The sequence below is a fragment of the Aspergillus eucalypticola genome, assembly GCF_003184535.1.
Source record: "Aspergillus eucalypticola CBS 122712 chromosome Unknown BO83scaffold_2, whole genome shotgun sequence".
Taxonomy (NCBI): domain Eukaryota; kingdom Fungi; phylum Ascomycota; class Eurotiomycetes; order Eurotiales; family Aspergillaceae; genus Aspergillus; species Aspergillus eucalypticola.
This window is the reverse complement of record NW_020290276.1, coordinates 1,497,338-1,513,462: the sequence shown is the minus strand read 5'-3', so window position 1 is coordinate 1,513,462 and position 16,125 is coordinate 1,497,338. Positions and strand designations below refer to the sequence as shown.

The window sequence follows — 16,125 nt, the reverse complement described above, 5'->3', positions numbered from 1 at the left end:
GAGTAAAGCATTCCCAAATATTGTATGATATCACGGTACTATTGGCATAGGGATATTATAAAGGGCCATGAGAGCTATCGATCCTCTACCTCCACTGTAATGTCAACCGTCATTAACACTCCGCCCCCCTTCTCTCCATCAGTCAAACGCTTCGTGCTATCACTGAAGCTCGACCTTCTGATGGTCGACTTCCTCTTTACGGACACGACCGAGTCAATCGTCGCCAATTCTGTGGGCCCTTTCCCTTTACTTCCATGACTTCCAAGTGTAGAATCTTGTCCGTATGGATGAGTATGTTTCAGCTCGACCTCATCGGGCAGTCTGGTGGTGATTAGGCCGGAATGCAAACCCGCAAAAATATGGTACAGCGTGGGTAGGCAGACGATGGTGACAGTTGAGCAAGTCATGGCTTGCTGGCAGATTGTGGGGTTAACGATGGTCCCTAGGTTCGCGAAAAAAAATTCAGTAAGAGTGAGTGGAGATGACTCTAATAGTACTAACATGTTATATCGGTTGAAAGAAGGTATGAGGGTAGAAGGGCGAGGTGTGCAATGGCCAGTGCTAGTACACTGTACCGTTGGTCAGTGGCTTATCCTTTCTAGAGATTGGACAGACAATGTACATTATGCGTGCCGAGAAAGCAGCTAGAATCTTCACCCTTGTTGTGCGTGTCAATTGGACATTGCGCATCATCAAGAATGGGATGACCACGATGGCAAGTTCTGTGATTATGTGTATTATCGAAATAGGGTAGAGTATCGAGCCCTTATGAACAGTCAGAAAACGCACATCCCTAAGTTTTCTGTAATATGCATACCTTCCCAGCACAGTGAGAGGAGCTGTAGAGCCACGGGTCAGGCATCTCGCATTGGAATGCAATCCCAAAGATGGCGAAAACGGTCCAGGCTGCTACAAGGCCGACAGTGATGCGACAAGTTTGGCAGATACCGCGGTGGGGAGTCAATTTCCAGACGAGCAGCGTGGTAGAAATTTCGGATAATGAGAGGACAAGGACGTGGAGTAGCTGCGCAGCATAGAGGTACTATATCACAAATTCCTGCTTGGTGACTCCTCGTTGGAGATGCTATGGAAAGAACTAACCTTGCTAGCTGTCTGGATGGCTGTGTCACTCAGACTGTCAATATGTCGGCCTATTCCACTATCAACTCCTTTTTGTATCACTGCCACCTCGACAATCAGTAGCGCCTAAGTACAATGACTGGTTAGAGGATTCTGTGCTCCTTGGGCCGTTAACCACCTACCAGAGCTAACCATACGGGTGTATGGACAGCAGACCGACGCTGTTTGAAGTAGAGCACCGAGCATAGCTTTGCTGCCACAAAGATAATTGCGACAATCAGAAGTGCAATAGATACGAGAGTTATAAGTGGTCCATGATTGTCATTTGAGAGTGTCTCGAAGGGAGCTTCGGTCTCAGCCATGATCACGGTGATGGAAGGACATAATCGAACAGTCGATAGGTTAGAGACGGAGTCGGATGACAGAGCGGATTATAGCGAAAGTGAAATTTCGAGAAGAGGATATCTGTTTATTGGCGCAGTAATTGGAGTATCCTTGGCTACCGGGTTCATGATCCCTGTCGTGCTCGTCTGCGTGTAAACGAGGTGGACGAGACCTCATGTCGCCGGTTCAACACTAATCCCCCCGGAGTCAGGCACCAACAATCGATCATACCATCACCCCTGTGTTCGATGTTGCGGCAAGACCTTCTACTTGAAATTACGTTTTATTGCCACTGTTGACATGCCTAGCACTTCCAAACCTTACGACTGTGACCAAGGAGCCTGGCTGTCATCTCTGATCCAGCCCTCGTAATTGTCCTGGCGAGTGTAGATTTTCCCGCGAGATTGCTCCGCTGAAGCTAGCTAATTATTGTGTCGCAACGGACGGAGTCATTCTAGGCGCAATTTATGCTGTGGGGGATCAGTGGTGGATTCTCCGATGGTCCGAGCCCGGAGATGCTGCTAATGCACCCTAAATGCCTTCCGTGCCGTTAGTCCCATTTACTGGCGTCGAAAACCCATGTCATTCAATCTAAACGGCGGGGTCGCCCTGCTTTAGTTCGATGTCCTCGTCCATTGTTTGCTGAGAATGTTGTTTCGCTCAAATGACAGTTGCAGATGGTCGCATGCCGCGTCACCAGAATCGGCCAGTTGTGTCTGCAAAGACGCAGCGCCATGATTCCACTTCAAGACAATGTCCGGAGGGTTCCCTGAAATCGGCCTGCGTGGCATCCCTGCATACATTTGAGCCTGCCCGAAGTCGGACGCTCAAGGTTCCGAAATATTTTCCCTGTCTTTCTGGTGCCATTCATCCCTAACTAGAGAAAGTTGCTTTGTGGGAGATTCTTCCATCAGCACCGCCACTTGATGCACTCTTTTCTGCAGACTGTTATCATTGACACCGCTTGTATAAGATGCTAGATGAGGAGATTGAAATGAAAAGCGGCAGTGCCGTCCGATCCACGGTTGCTGATGGAAGCCCGCGTGGTGCTGCAAGCAGCAGCGTCGAGTACCGTCAGCGACAGAAGCTAGACGTACATGATTGCCTTATCTGAATCACACCCCAGTTTGCGCATGCTCACATGGTTCTTCCCAGCGGTACTTGAATTTCTTCTCCTCCCTGGCGTTCTCTGCGACACTTCTGGCGTCATGGGAATCGGCTGGAGGCAGCTTACAGGCCGGACTTTTTAACGGAGGTCCTGCTGCTATTGTGTATGGCATCATTATCAGTGGTGTGGGGAATCTGGCAATCGCCACTTCACTTGCTGAACTCGCATCAGTGTATGTGGTTTCTGTTTACTATAGAGTTGCTTCAATATACTATTGCTGAAAAACATTTCGAACCTCCAGCCACCCGACGGCTGGGGCGCAGTATCACTGGAGCTACGTTCTGGCACCACGGTACCGGCGCTTCATCAGTTTTTTCCAAGGTTAGACCTTCACAGTTAGATCTGCATTGTGGCTGGACATGACAAACTGACAAGTTCGTGGATCTATACAGGCTGGGTTACCGTACGTTTGTTAGCTCCTCGAGCACTGCACCTTTTCTAACCCAATCCAGTTCTTTTCATGGGCTGCACTGGTCTGCATCTCGCCCTATTTCATCGGCACCGAGATTGAAGGAATGGCTATCCTGGCCTATCCGGACTATGATGCAAAACGGTGGCAGGGAACTCTGCTCATGTGGGCAGTAGTCCTAATCCCGATCGTCATCAATATCTTTGCCCGGCGCCTGCTCGCTATCATCGAAGTCGCAGCTGGGGTGATGCACGTTGTCTTTCTTCCCGTGATGATTGCGACATTTGTTATTCTGGCCCCGCGCAACTCCAATGCTTTTGTCTGGGATACTTTTGTGAGTGGCCTCAGTGGCTGGGAAAACCCAGGAGTCGTGTACTCCGTGGGACTATTGGGCGTCATCACCCCCTTGAGTGGTACCTCTACTCCCGCCTTGACCATATTACGAACCAACTAACCAACCTATTTAGGAGTCGACGGCATCATCCACATGTCGGAGGAAGTCAAGAACGCTAAAGTCGTTATCCCTCGGTCAATGATCTACGGCACCATAATCAACTCTATCATGGCATTTGGCTACCTCATCGCCGTCCTTTACTGCATGGGCGACTACACCGCTGCCCTCACGAGCCCGACAGGGTACCCCATCATTACCATCGCCTACCAAGCCACCGGCTCTAAAGCGGCCACATACGTGCTCATGGCCATGGGCATGCTTCCGGGTTGGATTGCGTTGTTCAATGGTCTGGCTTCTGTCACCCGACTTACGTGGGCCTTCGCACGAGACAACGGCCTTCCATTCTCAGATTTCTTCGTCAAGGTTGATCCACGATTTAAGATCCCCATTCGGGCATTGTTCCTCGTCACAACATTGGTTATTCTTCTCTCCTTTATTCAGATCGGGTCATCGGCCGCCTTCAACGCTATTCTCTCCTTGAGTACGCTAGGATTATATATCTCATATCTGATCCCATTGGTTCTGCTGGTGTGGAAACGGTTCACCGCACCGAAAGACATTCCACAGGGGACATTCTCTCTAGGAAAGTGGGGGCTGCCTATCAATCTGGTAGCAATTCTTTTCGCTACCTACTTCTCCATCTTCTTACCCTTTCCGTCTGAGGTGCCGGTCACTGGGGAGACAATGAATTACGCTGGGCCAGTGTTGGGCTTTGTGATGCTGTTTGCCATTGGGGATTGGCTGATACGAGGCCGCCATAAGTGGGATGGCCCAACAATGGCGTATTCGCGAGAGTGATGGGATTCTCTCTGGGTTGAACTTGAAGGTGTCGAGGTTATGAGGAGGCAGTTGCATGCTCATGATCAGCACACAGGCTACACATATTGTACACAATGTATACTAATACACACACACTGTGTCAAAAATATATAATCGTGACAATTATAGAAAGTCTACTTCAGCACGACTGTTTTACGACCTAGAATCATCAACATGAAGTTATCCTAGCCAATGCGTATGTAAAAGTTGAAGTTTGTGAAATTTACTTAGTTGGAAATACCGCCCCATTTTGGCATTGGGTACTTTGGATTTCAGCCATATCCAACCAGCCCAGCGAACCTTCCGCTTGCAAGGCGTACATTTTTTCTATTACAATTCTTGCTCATGAGACAAGTCTCTCGCTTAAACCTTTATCCAATCCTCGATGGTCTAACGGTCATGATTTCCGCTTGTCAATCCCTTTCGGGAACAAGCGCGGGAGACCTGGGTTCGACTCCCAGTCGGGGAGATTTATTTTTTTTTCTTGGCAGCAAAAACTTACTGCGACCGCTAATTTTAGCACTTTATCTTGATTCTGCTTTTCTTCTCTATTCTTTTATTGTGGGGGCTCACAAATTAGGCTGCGTAGGTATCACCGTATTGATCGGTGCCCGGTTTGCTATATTTGACCTATCTCCTTCACATAATGGGACGAAATGACTTCATTTGGCTGATCTGCAACTGACCCGAGTTATTGGGTTTATTCGGATCCGCCATTCAAACACATTTGATATCTGATCATTGATGAACTTTCCACTGCCCATTAAGTATTCATAATGTACCACCCCGCTTGGACGCCCCCGTCATCTGAAGTGTCATCCTTCGACGTCCAGATAGCTCTGTCGCTTGAAGGTAGGAAGCTGCAGAACCCTTTCCACCCCGGCAGAGGTTCGGAGCCGGCGGCTGTACATCCCCGTGTGGCTACAATTTGGGTGGTCAGGTTTGCAGTAGAACAGCCCAGACTTGTTCGGGTACAGAGTTTGATCTTGGTGGGGAACAAAGAGACCCTCGTATTCGAGACCGGGTCACTGAGGATTAAGCTTAACCAAGCATCCTGTTTGGAACAATTAAGCTTCGCTCGGCAGCGATGCGGAGAACCTGGCTGGACCCCTTCTCTGACTCGTAATGAGCATCGTATTCCAGCCCAATCCACACATGCGCAGCCATGGTCGTCTGCTGGGATTATGGTATATTTGAGATCCCCTCCCCTAGTTTGCCCAGCTGCAAAATCCTGCGAAAGCTCGACTGCAAAAGGATAACTATCCCACTAATGAAAATTGCCATCAAAACCACGTCATCAGAATGCCTTTCGGTACCTTCGAGCTCACTGGGGATGCCATTCCTCAATACGCACCACCATATCCCACCGGCGACTGCGACTTCACCGGTTCCACCATCCTAGTCGTAACCTACCGTACGACCGCACACAGCGTCGCTCCCTTCGTTCCCAGCATGCTTGAACTGGAGGACGAGCCCCTCATCACCGTCCGCCTCCTCCGACACAGCATGACTTCCTTCGGCCCATACAACGAGTACACCCATGGCGTGGACGTGCGCTACCGCGGGGAGAAATATGAATACTTCCTCTCCCTGATCCTCGACAACGAGTCCCCCGTCCTAGCTGGCCGAGAGCAATACGGCTTTCCCAAGAAGTTCGGCACAGTGGAGTTCAACCCGTCTGAGCCATGTGGGACCCGAGTGATGCGCGGACATGTCGAGCATCCTCCACACCAGAAGATCCTACAGATGAACTATAGTCCTGTTCGGAAGCAGGTAGTCCCGGATGTGGGGATGACGGTCGAAACACGCTGTATGAATCTACGTGTGCTGCCTTCGCCGATTGCGGGACAGCCTCCGTCTGTGAGGGAGTTAATGCCTCTGGCACTTAAGATTACGGCGAAGGAGATTTGGGAGGGTGAGGGTTCAGTCTCGTTCCCCGAGCCGTCAGAGGTGGATCCGATGCATCGGATTGAGATTGTGCGGTATGAAAGTGCGCATTTCTTGCGGGAGGCTAATCTCTGGCTCGGTCCGACGGGGGATGTTTACTCTGTTTAGGAATCGCATGCTACTTATTTATGTGGGTAGGGGGAAGCCGGATCGACACCAGGCATTCCCTGGTTCCTTTTTCGATGCAAGCCCTGTTAATCATCCGCCAGAAGGTATCCACTGTGCTATCATCAATGTATAACACTCCCAGCTATGTCTTTCAAATTGTGTACGGACACAAGTCTCTTTGGCAATGTAACGAGATGCATAGATCAGTGCATCTACATTTGTAGGCTGAGTAAAGTCCTATAGTGTGGCTGGTTTCTAAGGGCGAGCCACCAAATCCGTGATTTGTTGCATGGTAATTCTTTCAATTGATATTAAGCGTTGACAAATTGTTGCGGGGGGTTTTTTTTTTTAGCCCCCTTCAAGGGATAGGTGCATAGTAGCTAAACTTGCCCGTAGGGTCATACTTGGCCTTCAAAGACCGCAGACGCTGCTGACGCCATCCCTCGCTGCCATACAGCTGCTGGGGCGTCTCATCACCATGGGCATAGTTGACATACGCGCGGATATCCTCGCGATCAGTACCAGCAAAGAGAATGTTGCGCAGCTCCTGGCCCAAGTTAGCCCCGCGGCGATCAAGCTCGGCGCCGTTAGGGTAGTAGTTGATCATGGGAGCAGCCAGCACGTTCTCATTACGGAAGGCGAAAGCGCTCGAGCGGCTGTCGATATCGTGGACACCGCCAACAGAGTATCCCTCGAACATGAAGATGGAGTTGTTGAACGCCGAGGATCCGCGCGTAGCATTGGCGTAGACGTCCCATGCCTTCTGCTGGGCAGTGACGTTGTACGCTCCGAGGTAGATCGGGTAACGGGGGTTGGCCATGCCCATCTTCTGGCAGGGAGCGGACTCAACAGCAACCTCGGTCCATGCGGCGAGATCCTTGTATGTGCCGTTGTTGGGCGACACGGAAATGGGTCCGATCTTGCGGAAAGGCGCGGTGTAGACGGAATTGACGGTTTTCACTCCCTCCTGGATGATATAGAAGATGATGACCGGGTTGTTGGGATCGGCATCTGCGTTGTTCATCCAGTAGGACCAGTTAATCACGCCAGCGGCCTGGGTGCCGTTCTTGATCAGGTAGTCATTGGCAGCCTGGTAGACCTCGGCAACCTTGTCACCACTGAATGTCAGCGTTTCGATGGCCCAATCGCTGTATTCAATGTCATAGACCTTCATAGTGAGGGAAGTGACGATGCCAAAGTTGTGGCCTGCGCCCTTAACCGCCCACCAGAGGTCCGAGTTGGCGTCGATGTGGGTCAGGGTGCCGTTGGCCAAGACGATATTCATCGAGACAAACTGATCCAAAACGAGGCCGTGGTGGCCTTGGAGCCAACCATGTCCACCACCAAGAGCAGGACCGACAAGACTGACACATTCGCAGGTTCCAGTCACAGTCTGCTTTCCTGCGGCCCAAAGCTGATCGGTGACCTCCTTGGACATGGTGCCACCTCCGATCGTCGCGGTCTTGCCATCAGCTGCAACCTCCACACCGCTCAGCTGGCCCATGTAGATAGCGATGCCATGAGTCATTTCGCCGAGGGAGATGAGTGCACCGTGCACACCATTGTAGGTCAGGAAGGGAACATCCTTCTGATTGGCGAATTTCACCTGCAGGATCAATTAGCAACTTCTTAAGTCACACTATTTGAAATCTGAAAGGCACAGGGGAAAATAAGAAGGGGGTAGATAGGCAAATCAAGGGATGGATTGGAAGATTGGAGACATACAATTTCGGCGACATCGTTTTCAGTGCCAGGAACCACGACAACATTAACCTCGGGTTCATCGAGAACGGACCACCGCGTGGTGGCATTTGTGAATCCACTCGAGCCCGGGAAATAGACCTGGGAGGTGTTGGAAAGTCTACCTGAGAGAGTCTTCAGGTCACTTTCCCAGCTGGAGGAGCGAGGGATTTGCTGCGAGACTGTGGCAAATGCCCAGGCGGCGATGGCCGTGAGCACCTCCATCTTGATTCGAAACATGGCGCCAGAGAAAGAGTTCCCGAGCGGCAATTGAGATGCGGTGGGAATGAAAAAAGGAACGATGCACAAAGCAAAAATTAGAACCAGGGGATCTGGCAAGATGACTGGCCACGCGACCGCCCTTCTGCTGCACGTCGGAGGACCCGGGGAATTCTTGTCAGATGGACTGACCCTGACCCGGCAATTGGGGCACCTCGTTTATTTCTAGCATTCCTTCGCCATGCGAGATTACGGAGCACAATAATATGACTTTGCCGTTACTTCGCAAAGTGAGACAAGCGTCATATGACACTTATGGTACAACTCCACTCGAGCGCTGTTTTGCGATTTTCCGATCGCAAGTTATGCAGCACCAAAGAGCGCCGCGTGCGGTCCCTGTGCAGTCTCTCGGGCCATCAGCGCTCGCTTGGGGAACCGGTCGGTCCATCCCGTCCAATCTATTAGGTGTTCAATTGAGTACGTGAGGGTAATATGTGGGTCGAGGCAGCATCGGGGATCGCGGGAAAGCTGGAAGGTCGGAGGGACTAACTCTCTCTAGGGCTTACGGGTGGGCCCAAATAGACTCTGGGGTGGAGCAGGGTCAATATATTCACGCTCCAACTTATTAAAAGAATCGGCCGGTCGCCGTTCAAGAAACCATACCCCCTGGAGTCTCTTGATGTCAATTGGGCAGCGAGAATGTTCGGAGTAGGAAGGAAGCCTGGCAAACCTTACTTTCGGTGCCAAGGGTCTCCTTTGTGGGAGTTAAAAATTTCAATGGCTGCAGAACTCACTTTTCTGCCTGGGCTACAGGAGGTCTCGCTGCAATTTTGGTCGGAGTGGTAAGAAGCGTGAACTGTTCCGGACATTGCAACTACACCTGCCTGCATTGCAGGGCGGAGTCCGCCTGTTCAAGATATGTGGACAGTTATCGATTCGAGGGATGAGGCATCAGAAGCAGCCTACAACAGCAATGTCCAGCTATGGACCCTCTACGGGATCGGCTGTGTGGTGACGCTACTTAGGACATACTCACAATGCAAAGACCTGGGCTGGAGAAGATTGCGCCTTGACGATTATCTGATATGGGTTGCTATTGTAGGCACCAAAGCTGACTATTTTTTCTTATTTGTATCTGGATCAATGCTAATACACTCGCTCTCTGTAGGTATTTTACACTGCGCAAGTGGCATTGGCGTATAGTGTCGGAAATGCAGCCCACGGGCTCGCAAACAACAGCATGACAGAGGCCCAGAGAGCTGCACTGGCTCCAGACAGTACGGAATATCGGGAAAGGTCAGTTGTTTTGTACCGATTAAGTGACTAGACGTTGACAGAGGTGGTCAACAGGATAATTGGCTCCAAGATACAAATAGCCGGTTGGGCCACATATACAGCGTTGATAAGCTCGCTCAAGTTGTCAATGCTAGTGTTCTATACACGACTTATGGTAAGGCTATCGATGATCATCCATGATTCAAAGGATAACTGACCCGGCTACAGGATGGTCTCGGCCGTCGCTATCGCGTGCCAATATGGATAGGATTTGCTCTCGTTATTGGGAGCTTCATCGCCTGCATGATAACGATTCTTGCGGCATGCCGGCCCTTTAACAAGAACTGGCAGATCTATCCTGACCCCGGCAGTAAGTTCGCGTCCCGAGACCCTAGACCCAGATGTTCGCTCATGGTATCTCTACTAGATTCCTGTCAACCTGCCATTTCCAAGCCGGTGATCGCCGCAACCTTTGCCGCAAATCTCGCCACAGATCCATATCTCGTTTTGATACCAATCCCCATGCTTTGGAAATCCAGTCTAAAGCTCATGAAAAAGATTGCGGTGACAATAGTACTTGGCGCGGGGATCTTTATTCTGGTGTGTGCGACAATCAAGAGTGTTTTTCTGTTGGTGGTAAGGCATTGGCTGCATCCCTTCGCTTGACATATATGCAGAGCCGTGGCTCATTTCTCTCACAGGAACCCAATAACGGAGCATCGATAGCAGACGAATGGGGCACACGAGAGACATTTGTCGCCGTGATCACAACGAACCTCCCTATGGTTTTCCACCTGTTCCGAACCTGGCTAGCCCGGGGCTTTGGCAGCGCCTTCCAATCATCACAGCGAACCTACCAGCTACCGTCAGAAGGATTTCAGAACACCGGTGGCGGGACGACTCGAAAACGAGGCCGGGGAGGCACCAGCAGCCGGGATCCGATTACTGTCGGCTTGACATTCACCGAGAGTGAAGAACGGATGATGCAGGACATTAAGCTGCAGACGCTGGAACCACATGAAGGACCCACGGCTGGTGCTATCTTGGTCTCAAACCAGATCGAAGTCACCCATCAGACGCGAAATAGTCATGCCAGGGAACCACCTGCACCGGGGGAAGATGTAAATTGGTAGCATTCGGACCGTCAACCGAGAATTTCACACATGGACTGCTATGAAAATAAGTTTAGAAATGCGTAATCTTCAGTACAAGCGGGGTGCTCTAAATCAAGCAGAAAAGGCTGACTGGTGAGGATTTTTGGCCCTAGTGACGCCAACGTCGGCGACTTGCAGGCCACTAGCGGGTGAACTCCGGTTTAGCCTCGGAAATGATATCTCCGTGAATTGGTCTAAGCTCTTCCCCCTTGCATCCGCACAGTCCAGAACGGTGCACCGCCAGAACGTGGCAGGGGACGCACTTCCTTGAAACAGTACTGTGCTCGGTGAGGGGGTTTTATGGTTGTAATGTCGAACAAGCCTGGAGACTGCCTTGTATGCCTGTTGTTCAGAGTGGGCTAAAACATTCCAGGCAACGTTATAAAACTCCCCCAAAGCAACTAGTAGAGCAAAAGACAATCAAGCTTCTTGAGTCAAGGAGAGTTGTAAGTTGTAACAACAGGGGGCCTACCAATTTACGGTTGGCTGAATGGTTATTCTAGTCGGGAAAATATTGAAGAAATAATAAAGTCTAGACCTTTCTCTAAAACGAGCAGCTGGCCGCAGCAGTGGTGAGGAATTACCAGGTGGAGCTTTAGGATCAGATGACTATCTAAAGACGTTCTTTTGTTATAACCATAGCTGTGTCCGGATACAAGACGTAGCCTAAGGAAGCAAGCAATCAGGTGTTTCAGCCCAGTCAGGGGGTCCATTGTCACACTCATATGTTTATGTGGCACCCGCTTACTAGCCTTTTCGTAATCCACAAAACCCCAGTCTAATAGCATGATGGAAGAGTATTGCGCCTTAGATCATTCAATCAATTGTTTATGGTAGATATACGCTCCACAAAGCGAACATATTTGCAAGCTGATCAAGACAAGGCCGGGAGGACCCAAGTAGTCACCGATTCACTGGGGATATTTCCGCTCCATTCCTCTCCACTTTCCATGGATAGGGTCAAGTAAATATCATTACTGAACATATTTTCAATGACAACTGTGCGCGTTCCGTCCGGGTTCAAGGATGCCACCGACTGTAAGCCTTCGTCAGTCGAGTAGGTATAGCTTCCCGTTCCGTTCAACACGGTCGCGCCAGGAGGCATGAACTTGCTAAACTGCGCCATCATGTAGTAGGCAGTATTGAGGGTATAGCTGTCGTCGTTGTTGATGGTGACCAAGCCCTGGCAGGTATCGCATCCACCAGTGGTCAGATGCGGACCATCATCAGTGTTTGTGCCCAGAGTCCATGCCATGACCCCGGACGCATAGTTCTGCAGGGGACCCATGGTAAAATCAGCAGCCTGGTGCCATGATCCGGAAGCTGGTGTCCAGCATTCGGTCATGTATTGCTTGACCCCAGAGTTGGCGCTGTAGAACTGACTGAGAACACTCCAGTCGACATCCTTGGCATAACAGTGCCAGGCCACAGTGTCGACGTATTGACCTGCTTCCTCAAGCACAGTCTGAGGGTACGATGTGTGATCTGGAAGTCAATTGTTAGTACTTGTCAAGAGGATTGTTGGTAATGGGGTGCCTGCCAGTATTGTGGTCGTAAGCCCAGATTTCCGTGCTTAGTCCAGCGTCGGCGAGAGCCGGTCCAATGTAATTTTTGATCAGCTGCGCAGACTCATAGTCGTAAACATACATGGTCGGATATCCAGACTGACTATTCAAGGGTTCGTTCTGAATAGTAATAGCATCGACCGTAGCGCCCAATGCTTCGTACGCTTGGATGTATTTCACGAAGTACTGGGCGAATGCACTGGAGTAGCCGGTGCTTCCCGTACCACCACTGGTAAGGTAGCCATCGTTCAGGTTATTATCGGTCGCATTGCCATCAATCACACCATTCAATTTCATCCATCCGGGTGCACTCCATGGGGACCCAAGTACCTTCAGATCGGACTGCAAGGATTTCATCGTGGCCAACATTTCCGCCATAGCAGTGCCACGGTCGCCAAGGCCAAAGCCGGAAAGCGAGGGATCTGCTTCGTTCTCATTGTCATCGTAAGTGTAGACCGGATCACCAGACAGATCAGATGCGCCGATAGTATGGCGCATGAGAGAGAAATTAGCCCCATCTGAGGTCATCAGCTCATTGAGGAGCTGTTGGAGGGTCGAGCTCGACAATGTGTTGAAAGATGTGACGGTCGCATCGGTCACAGCAGCCCCAAACCCAGTAATTTCCTGCTTGTAACCGGATGATGTATCATCGATACTTAGATTCCAGGTAGATTCCGAGCCTGGGCTTCCACTGCCCTGGATGGGGGCCGCGATCGACGAGAGCTTATAGGTGCCTGATGAATCGGAGCAGTATGCGGAGGCATCGATGGCGCGTTTCTCGAGAGAAGCATGGCCTAGGGATGCCAGGCCAGCTACAGCATACCACAACATCAGACTCATGTTTGTAGGAAGAAAGGTGACAATGATATGTAGTCAGTCGAGTGTGTGAGGATGCAACCAGGAAGGAGTCTCAGGGATAATATATCCTGCGCCATCATGTTTTGGCCCCCAAGTGGCAGTTTCAGGAATGCCCTGGTCCCGTCTGTGGTTGGAGGCACAAGTCCCAAGCATCGCCGAAGCTACTGTAGCAAACATGTGCTAGCCTTGCTGACAGGAACAAATTCTAATGTAAGATAACCTGCCTAATTGGGGAAATGGTAGGTGAGATTGTACCAGTTAGCGAGAGGTGCTGGAAGCTTATTCGCCTGTATAATTATCGCTGGCGGCATGCACGCGAGTCCCGCGCACCCCAATGCAAGGGGGATGGAGATCGCTTCGGGGCCAAGTTAACTTGATGAGGGTCAATTGATTACCGAGACCTTGTCAGGCTCACCCTGTAGTATTTTAGCTCGACTCACATGGAGGTTGTAGTGTCCTTGTTTTGTGGCTGATGGTTTCTTCTTGTGACTGATATTGTATTGTTGGCTGTTGCTGCGCACATCTCTAGCCATGGATAGGTTGTTCCGGCAGAAATCGGGCAACATGTGGTTGTGTGGGGTAGTGGTCATCCCTTCGGATTTTGAGAACTTTGTTGTTTCCAGAGTTCCGACAACCCCGGTTCGAACCCGGGCACGACCTATCTTATTGGATTATCCTTACATATTTTTTTATGACAGAGTTATGTTTCTTTTTCTTTTTTGTGGGCATCTCCCTGATATCTATTTGATGTTCTCAACGATATCTGCTATGTCTTACAATAAGCTTCTCTCACTCTAAGATTAGCTTTCAGCGCTGACAGTAGGAGGTAACTTCCCGCGAGGCTACAGGAACCACCAAGTTAATCCCCGTCTCCCGTCGATAGGCAGAAACGTCTGGCCTCCCATCTCTGTGCAACATAAATATCCTATATCTGCCCCCTCTTTCGCCAGTCATACATCTCTCTTACCATATCGTCGTCCTCACCACCACTGCCATCACCGCCATCAGCAACCATGGATGAATCCAAGCCAGAACAAGATAACTCCGCCACTTCGGATCAGAGTACCGTGGCTGCCATGCAGAACTTTACAGCATCAATCCAGAGCCTAGTGCGATTGCTTCACCAGGAAATGGTGCGACGCGAATGTCAAGTGAAACCAAAGAGCGCTAAGGACTGTGATCCTGTCCTGAAGGCGCTGAGCGAGGAGATTGCAGCCGGGCGGCCAACGCACATCCCAGAGGAGAATGCTGTGGAGCTCATGTCACAAGTGGAGATCGATGAAAAGAATGAATCTTATAGAGAGAAGTATACAGGTATGTGTTGCCCCCCAACACCCTTTCACACTAGGTGATAATCGAAGAAATAGTGAATTCGAAGCAATACTAACACATTGCAGCCTTCTGGAAGGATTTGCCGTCCCCCCCAGTTGACATAAAAACCACTGACAATGCTTACCAATGGGCCTTCGACCTATATCCTCAAATTTATCACTCTCTGGGATGGCATAAAAATGAGGATCTCCTTTTTAATGCAAATATCCTAACCAAACACCGTGACGACCTTCTAGAGGCGCTTTTCGCCGTTGAAGCATATCGGCGTAAGCAATTTGATTGTTCTCTGGAGCCATCACGCGCGGCGTTCGAATATTCACGGCTCCCTCGCCTACTGTTATACTGTTAATGCTCGCTCGTTTGGAAGCCCGGCGAAATGACGCTTTGGAATGCCGCGACGGAGGTTGTGTGGATTGTCGCTACTTCGGCGCCGACCAAACCCTCCAGGTTCTGATCGAAGTGGGTCGAACACTGCACCACGACAAATACTGGAGTGCGAATGACACAACTTTGCAGGAACTGCTGCATCGCTGTTATGCCCGGCGTATTCTATCTCAGCCTAGTGCTGATAATCCTGATGTTTTGCGATACCAGTTCCATCTCATTTACGACTGCCTGGGTGCGTTGAACTTTACGTCGCGGTTCCTTGAACTTCGCGATGCGCTTTGTCTCACCTTCTATATCAGATATCAAAGGGAGCCAATCCATAAGATATTTGACATGGTCAAGTGTCACAGAAGCTTTATGAAGGGCATTGAGGATTTCAAGGAGCTTCCACTTGAAGAGTTCCCTGGTCCGACTTTCTCCCCTAACACACTCACGGTTCAGTACCTGCAAGACTTTGGCGGCCTGAGAATTGAATGGACAGATAATCTGGATGATCATCTCAAGATATTCACGGGTCGCAATGCGCTCAGGATCTTTGCTCATCCCACATTCTTCTACAATTGCCGAGATCTCGTGGAAAGAGATTATATTGAGCCCTTGCACCTTGAATTATCTCGGACGTACGCCCTTCTTTTTAGACCATCATCCCCACCGGCACTGCGACTCCTGCAAGAGGCGACCAGGTCAAACGAAATCACTTGGCTGGGAAGGAAGATCGATCAGAGTTCCCATCGGCCAGGTATGGAACAGGGCAGTAGCAAGTCGTTTGATGTCGATCTGGCCAAGCCATCAACAACCCGTATCCTGGAGAACTTTCATCGCTGCTCTCTTCCCCCCAGCATTCAAGCCGCTTTCAACGTCGCCAACCCTTTTGCTAATATCAAGGATACTAGCTTCTTCAATCAACACAAGTTCACAACCAGCTCCATGCGGCAGATTCATGCCCTCGCTCCGTACTACCCAGAGGACATTACGTTTATGATAATGTCTATTTTTCAGAACGGTTTTCATTCAAACGAGGCTTTCATAGACTATGAGTACTTTGGTACTCGGTTGCGTCGCCTCAACACATACCTGGACAACCACCAGCCCACCACACTGAAGCAGCTGTGGTTTGACAGGAGGGACGCTCGAGCGTGGTGGACTTTTTGGGGTGGCGCTTTCTTCCTCTTTGTATTTGCGGTGCTGGCTGCTGTCAATGTGGGATTCCTAGCTTTACATTGAGT

The 16,125-nt window shown here is 50.3% G+C and overlaps 7 protein-coding genes and 2 non-coding genes across 9 annotated transcripts; 6 read left to right on the top strand and 3 right to left on the bottom strand.

Moving 5' to 3' along the window:
• Positions 1–74: 74 nt before the first annotated feature.
• BO83DRAFT_450081 (uncharacterized protein) lies at positions 75–1,548 on the bottom strand (the record flags this gene model as incomplete). The annotated part of the gene is made up of 6 exons (XM_025536783.1): positions 1,263–1,548; positions 1,102–1,206; positions 818–1,042; positions 623–765; positions 502–569; positions 75–442 (listed from the first exon to the last, which is right to left on the bottom strand). The coding sequence occupies exons 1-6, from the start codon at positions 1,440–1,442 to the stop codon at positions 75–77; spliced, it is 1,089 nt and encodes a 362-aa protein (XP_025392989.1). The 5' UTR covers positions 1,443–1,548.
• An 889-nt stretch (positions 1,549–2,437) lies between these two features.
• BO83DRAFT_450077 (putative GABA permease) lies at positions 2,438–4,293 on the top strand (the record flags this gene model as incomplete). The annotated part of the gene is made up of 6 exons (XM_025536782.1): positions 2,438–2,557; positions 2,620–2,804; positions 2,874–2,953; positions 3,025–3,035; positions 3,085–3,454; positions 3,509–4,293. 6 exons carry the CDS (start codon positions 2,438–2,440, stop codon positions 4,291–4,293), a joined length of 1,551 nt encoding a protein of 516 aa, XP_025392988.1.
• Positions 4,294–4,693: 400 nt separating this feature from the next.
• On the top strand, positions 4,694–4,783 carry BO83DRAFT_t34. The gene has a single exon. It is a non-coding gene; the product is annotated as a tRNA-Asp (tRNA).
• Positions 4,784–5,616: 833 nt separating this feature from the next.
• On the top strand, positions 5,617–6,369 carry BO83DRAFT_303328 (acetoacetate decarboxylase family protein; the record flags this gene model as incomplete). Its single annotated transcript, XM_025527186.1, has 1 exon — positions 5,617–6,369. The coding sequence occupies one exon, from the start codon at positions 5,617–5,619 to the stop codon at positions 6,367–6,369; it is 753 nt and encodes a 250-aa protein (XP_025392987.1).
• Positions 6,370–6,727: 358 nt separating this feature from the next.
• On the bottom strand, positions 6,728–8,349 carry BO83DRAFT_303953 (putative FAD-dependent oxygenase; the record flags this gene model as incomplete). The annotated part of the gene is made up of 2 exons (XM_025527209.1): positions 6,728–7,975; positions 8,095–8,349. 2 exons carry the CDS (start codon positions 8,347–8,349, stop codon positions 6,728–6,730), a joined length of 1,503 nt encoding a protein of 500 aa, XP_025392986.1.
• Positions 8,350–9,246: 897 nt separating this feature from the next.
• On the top strand, positions 9,247–10,736 carry BO83DRAFT_395399 (uncharacterized protein; the record flags this gene model as incomplete). The annotated part of the gene is made up of 5 exons (XM_025533076.1): positions 9,247–9,426; positions 9,497–9,631; positions 9,656–9,778; positions 9,832–10,239; positions 10,305–10,736. 5 exons carry the CDS (start codon positions 9,247–9,249, stop codon positions 10,734–10,736), a joined length of 1,278 nt encoding a protein of 425 aa, XP_025392985.1.
• A 691-nt stretch (positions 10,737–11,427) lies between these two features.
• On the bottom strand, positions 11,428–13,189 carry BO83DRAFT_405248 (glycoside hydrolase family 30 protein). Its single transcript, XM_025533783.1, has 2 exons — positions 12,298–13,189; positions 11,428–12,242 (listed from the first exon to the last, which is right to left on the bottom strand). The coding sequence occupies exons 1-2, from the start codon at positions 13,160–13,162 to the stop codon at positions 11,632–11,634; spliced, it is 1,476 nt and encodes a 491-aa protein (XP_025392984.1). The 5' UTR covers positions 13,163–13,189; the 3' UTR covers positions 11,428–11,631.
• Positions 13,190–13,748: 559 nt separating this feature from the next.
• BO83DRAFT_t35 lies at positions 13,749–13,840 on the top strand. Its single transcript has one exon. It is a non-coding gene; the product is annotated as a tRNA-Gln (tRNA).
• A 294-nt stretch (positions 13,841–14,134) lies between these two features.
• On the top strand, positions 14,135–16,123 carry BO83DRAFT_405247 (uncharacterized protein; the record flags this gene model as incomplete). The annotated part of the gene is made up of 3 exons (XM_025533782.1): positions 14,135–14,494; positions 14,578–14,856; positions 14,880–16,123. The coding sequence occupies exons 1-3, from the start codon at positions 14,194–14,196 to the stop codon at positions 16,121–16,123; spliced, it is 1,824 nt and encodes a 607-aa protein (XP_025392983.1). The 5' UTR covers positions 14,135–14,193.
• Positions 16,124–16,125: the final 2 nt, after the last annotated feature.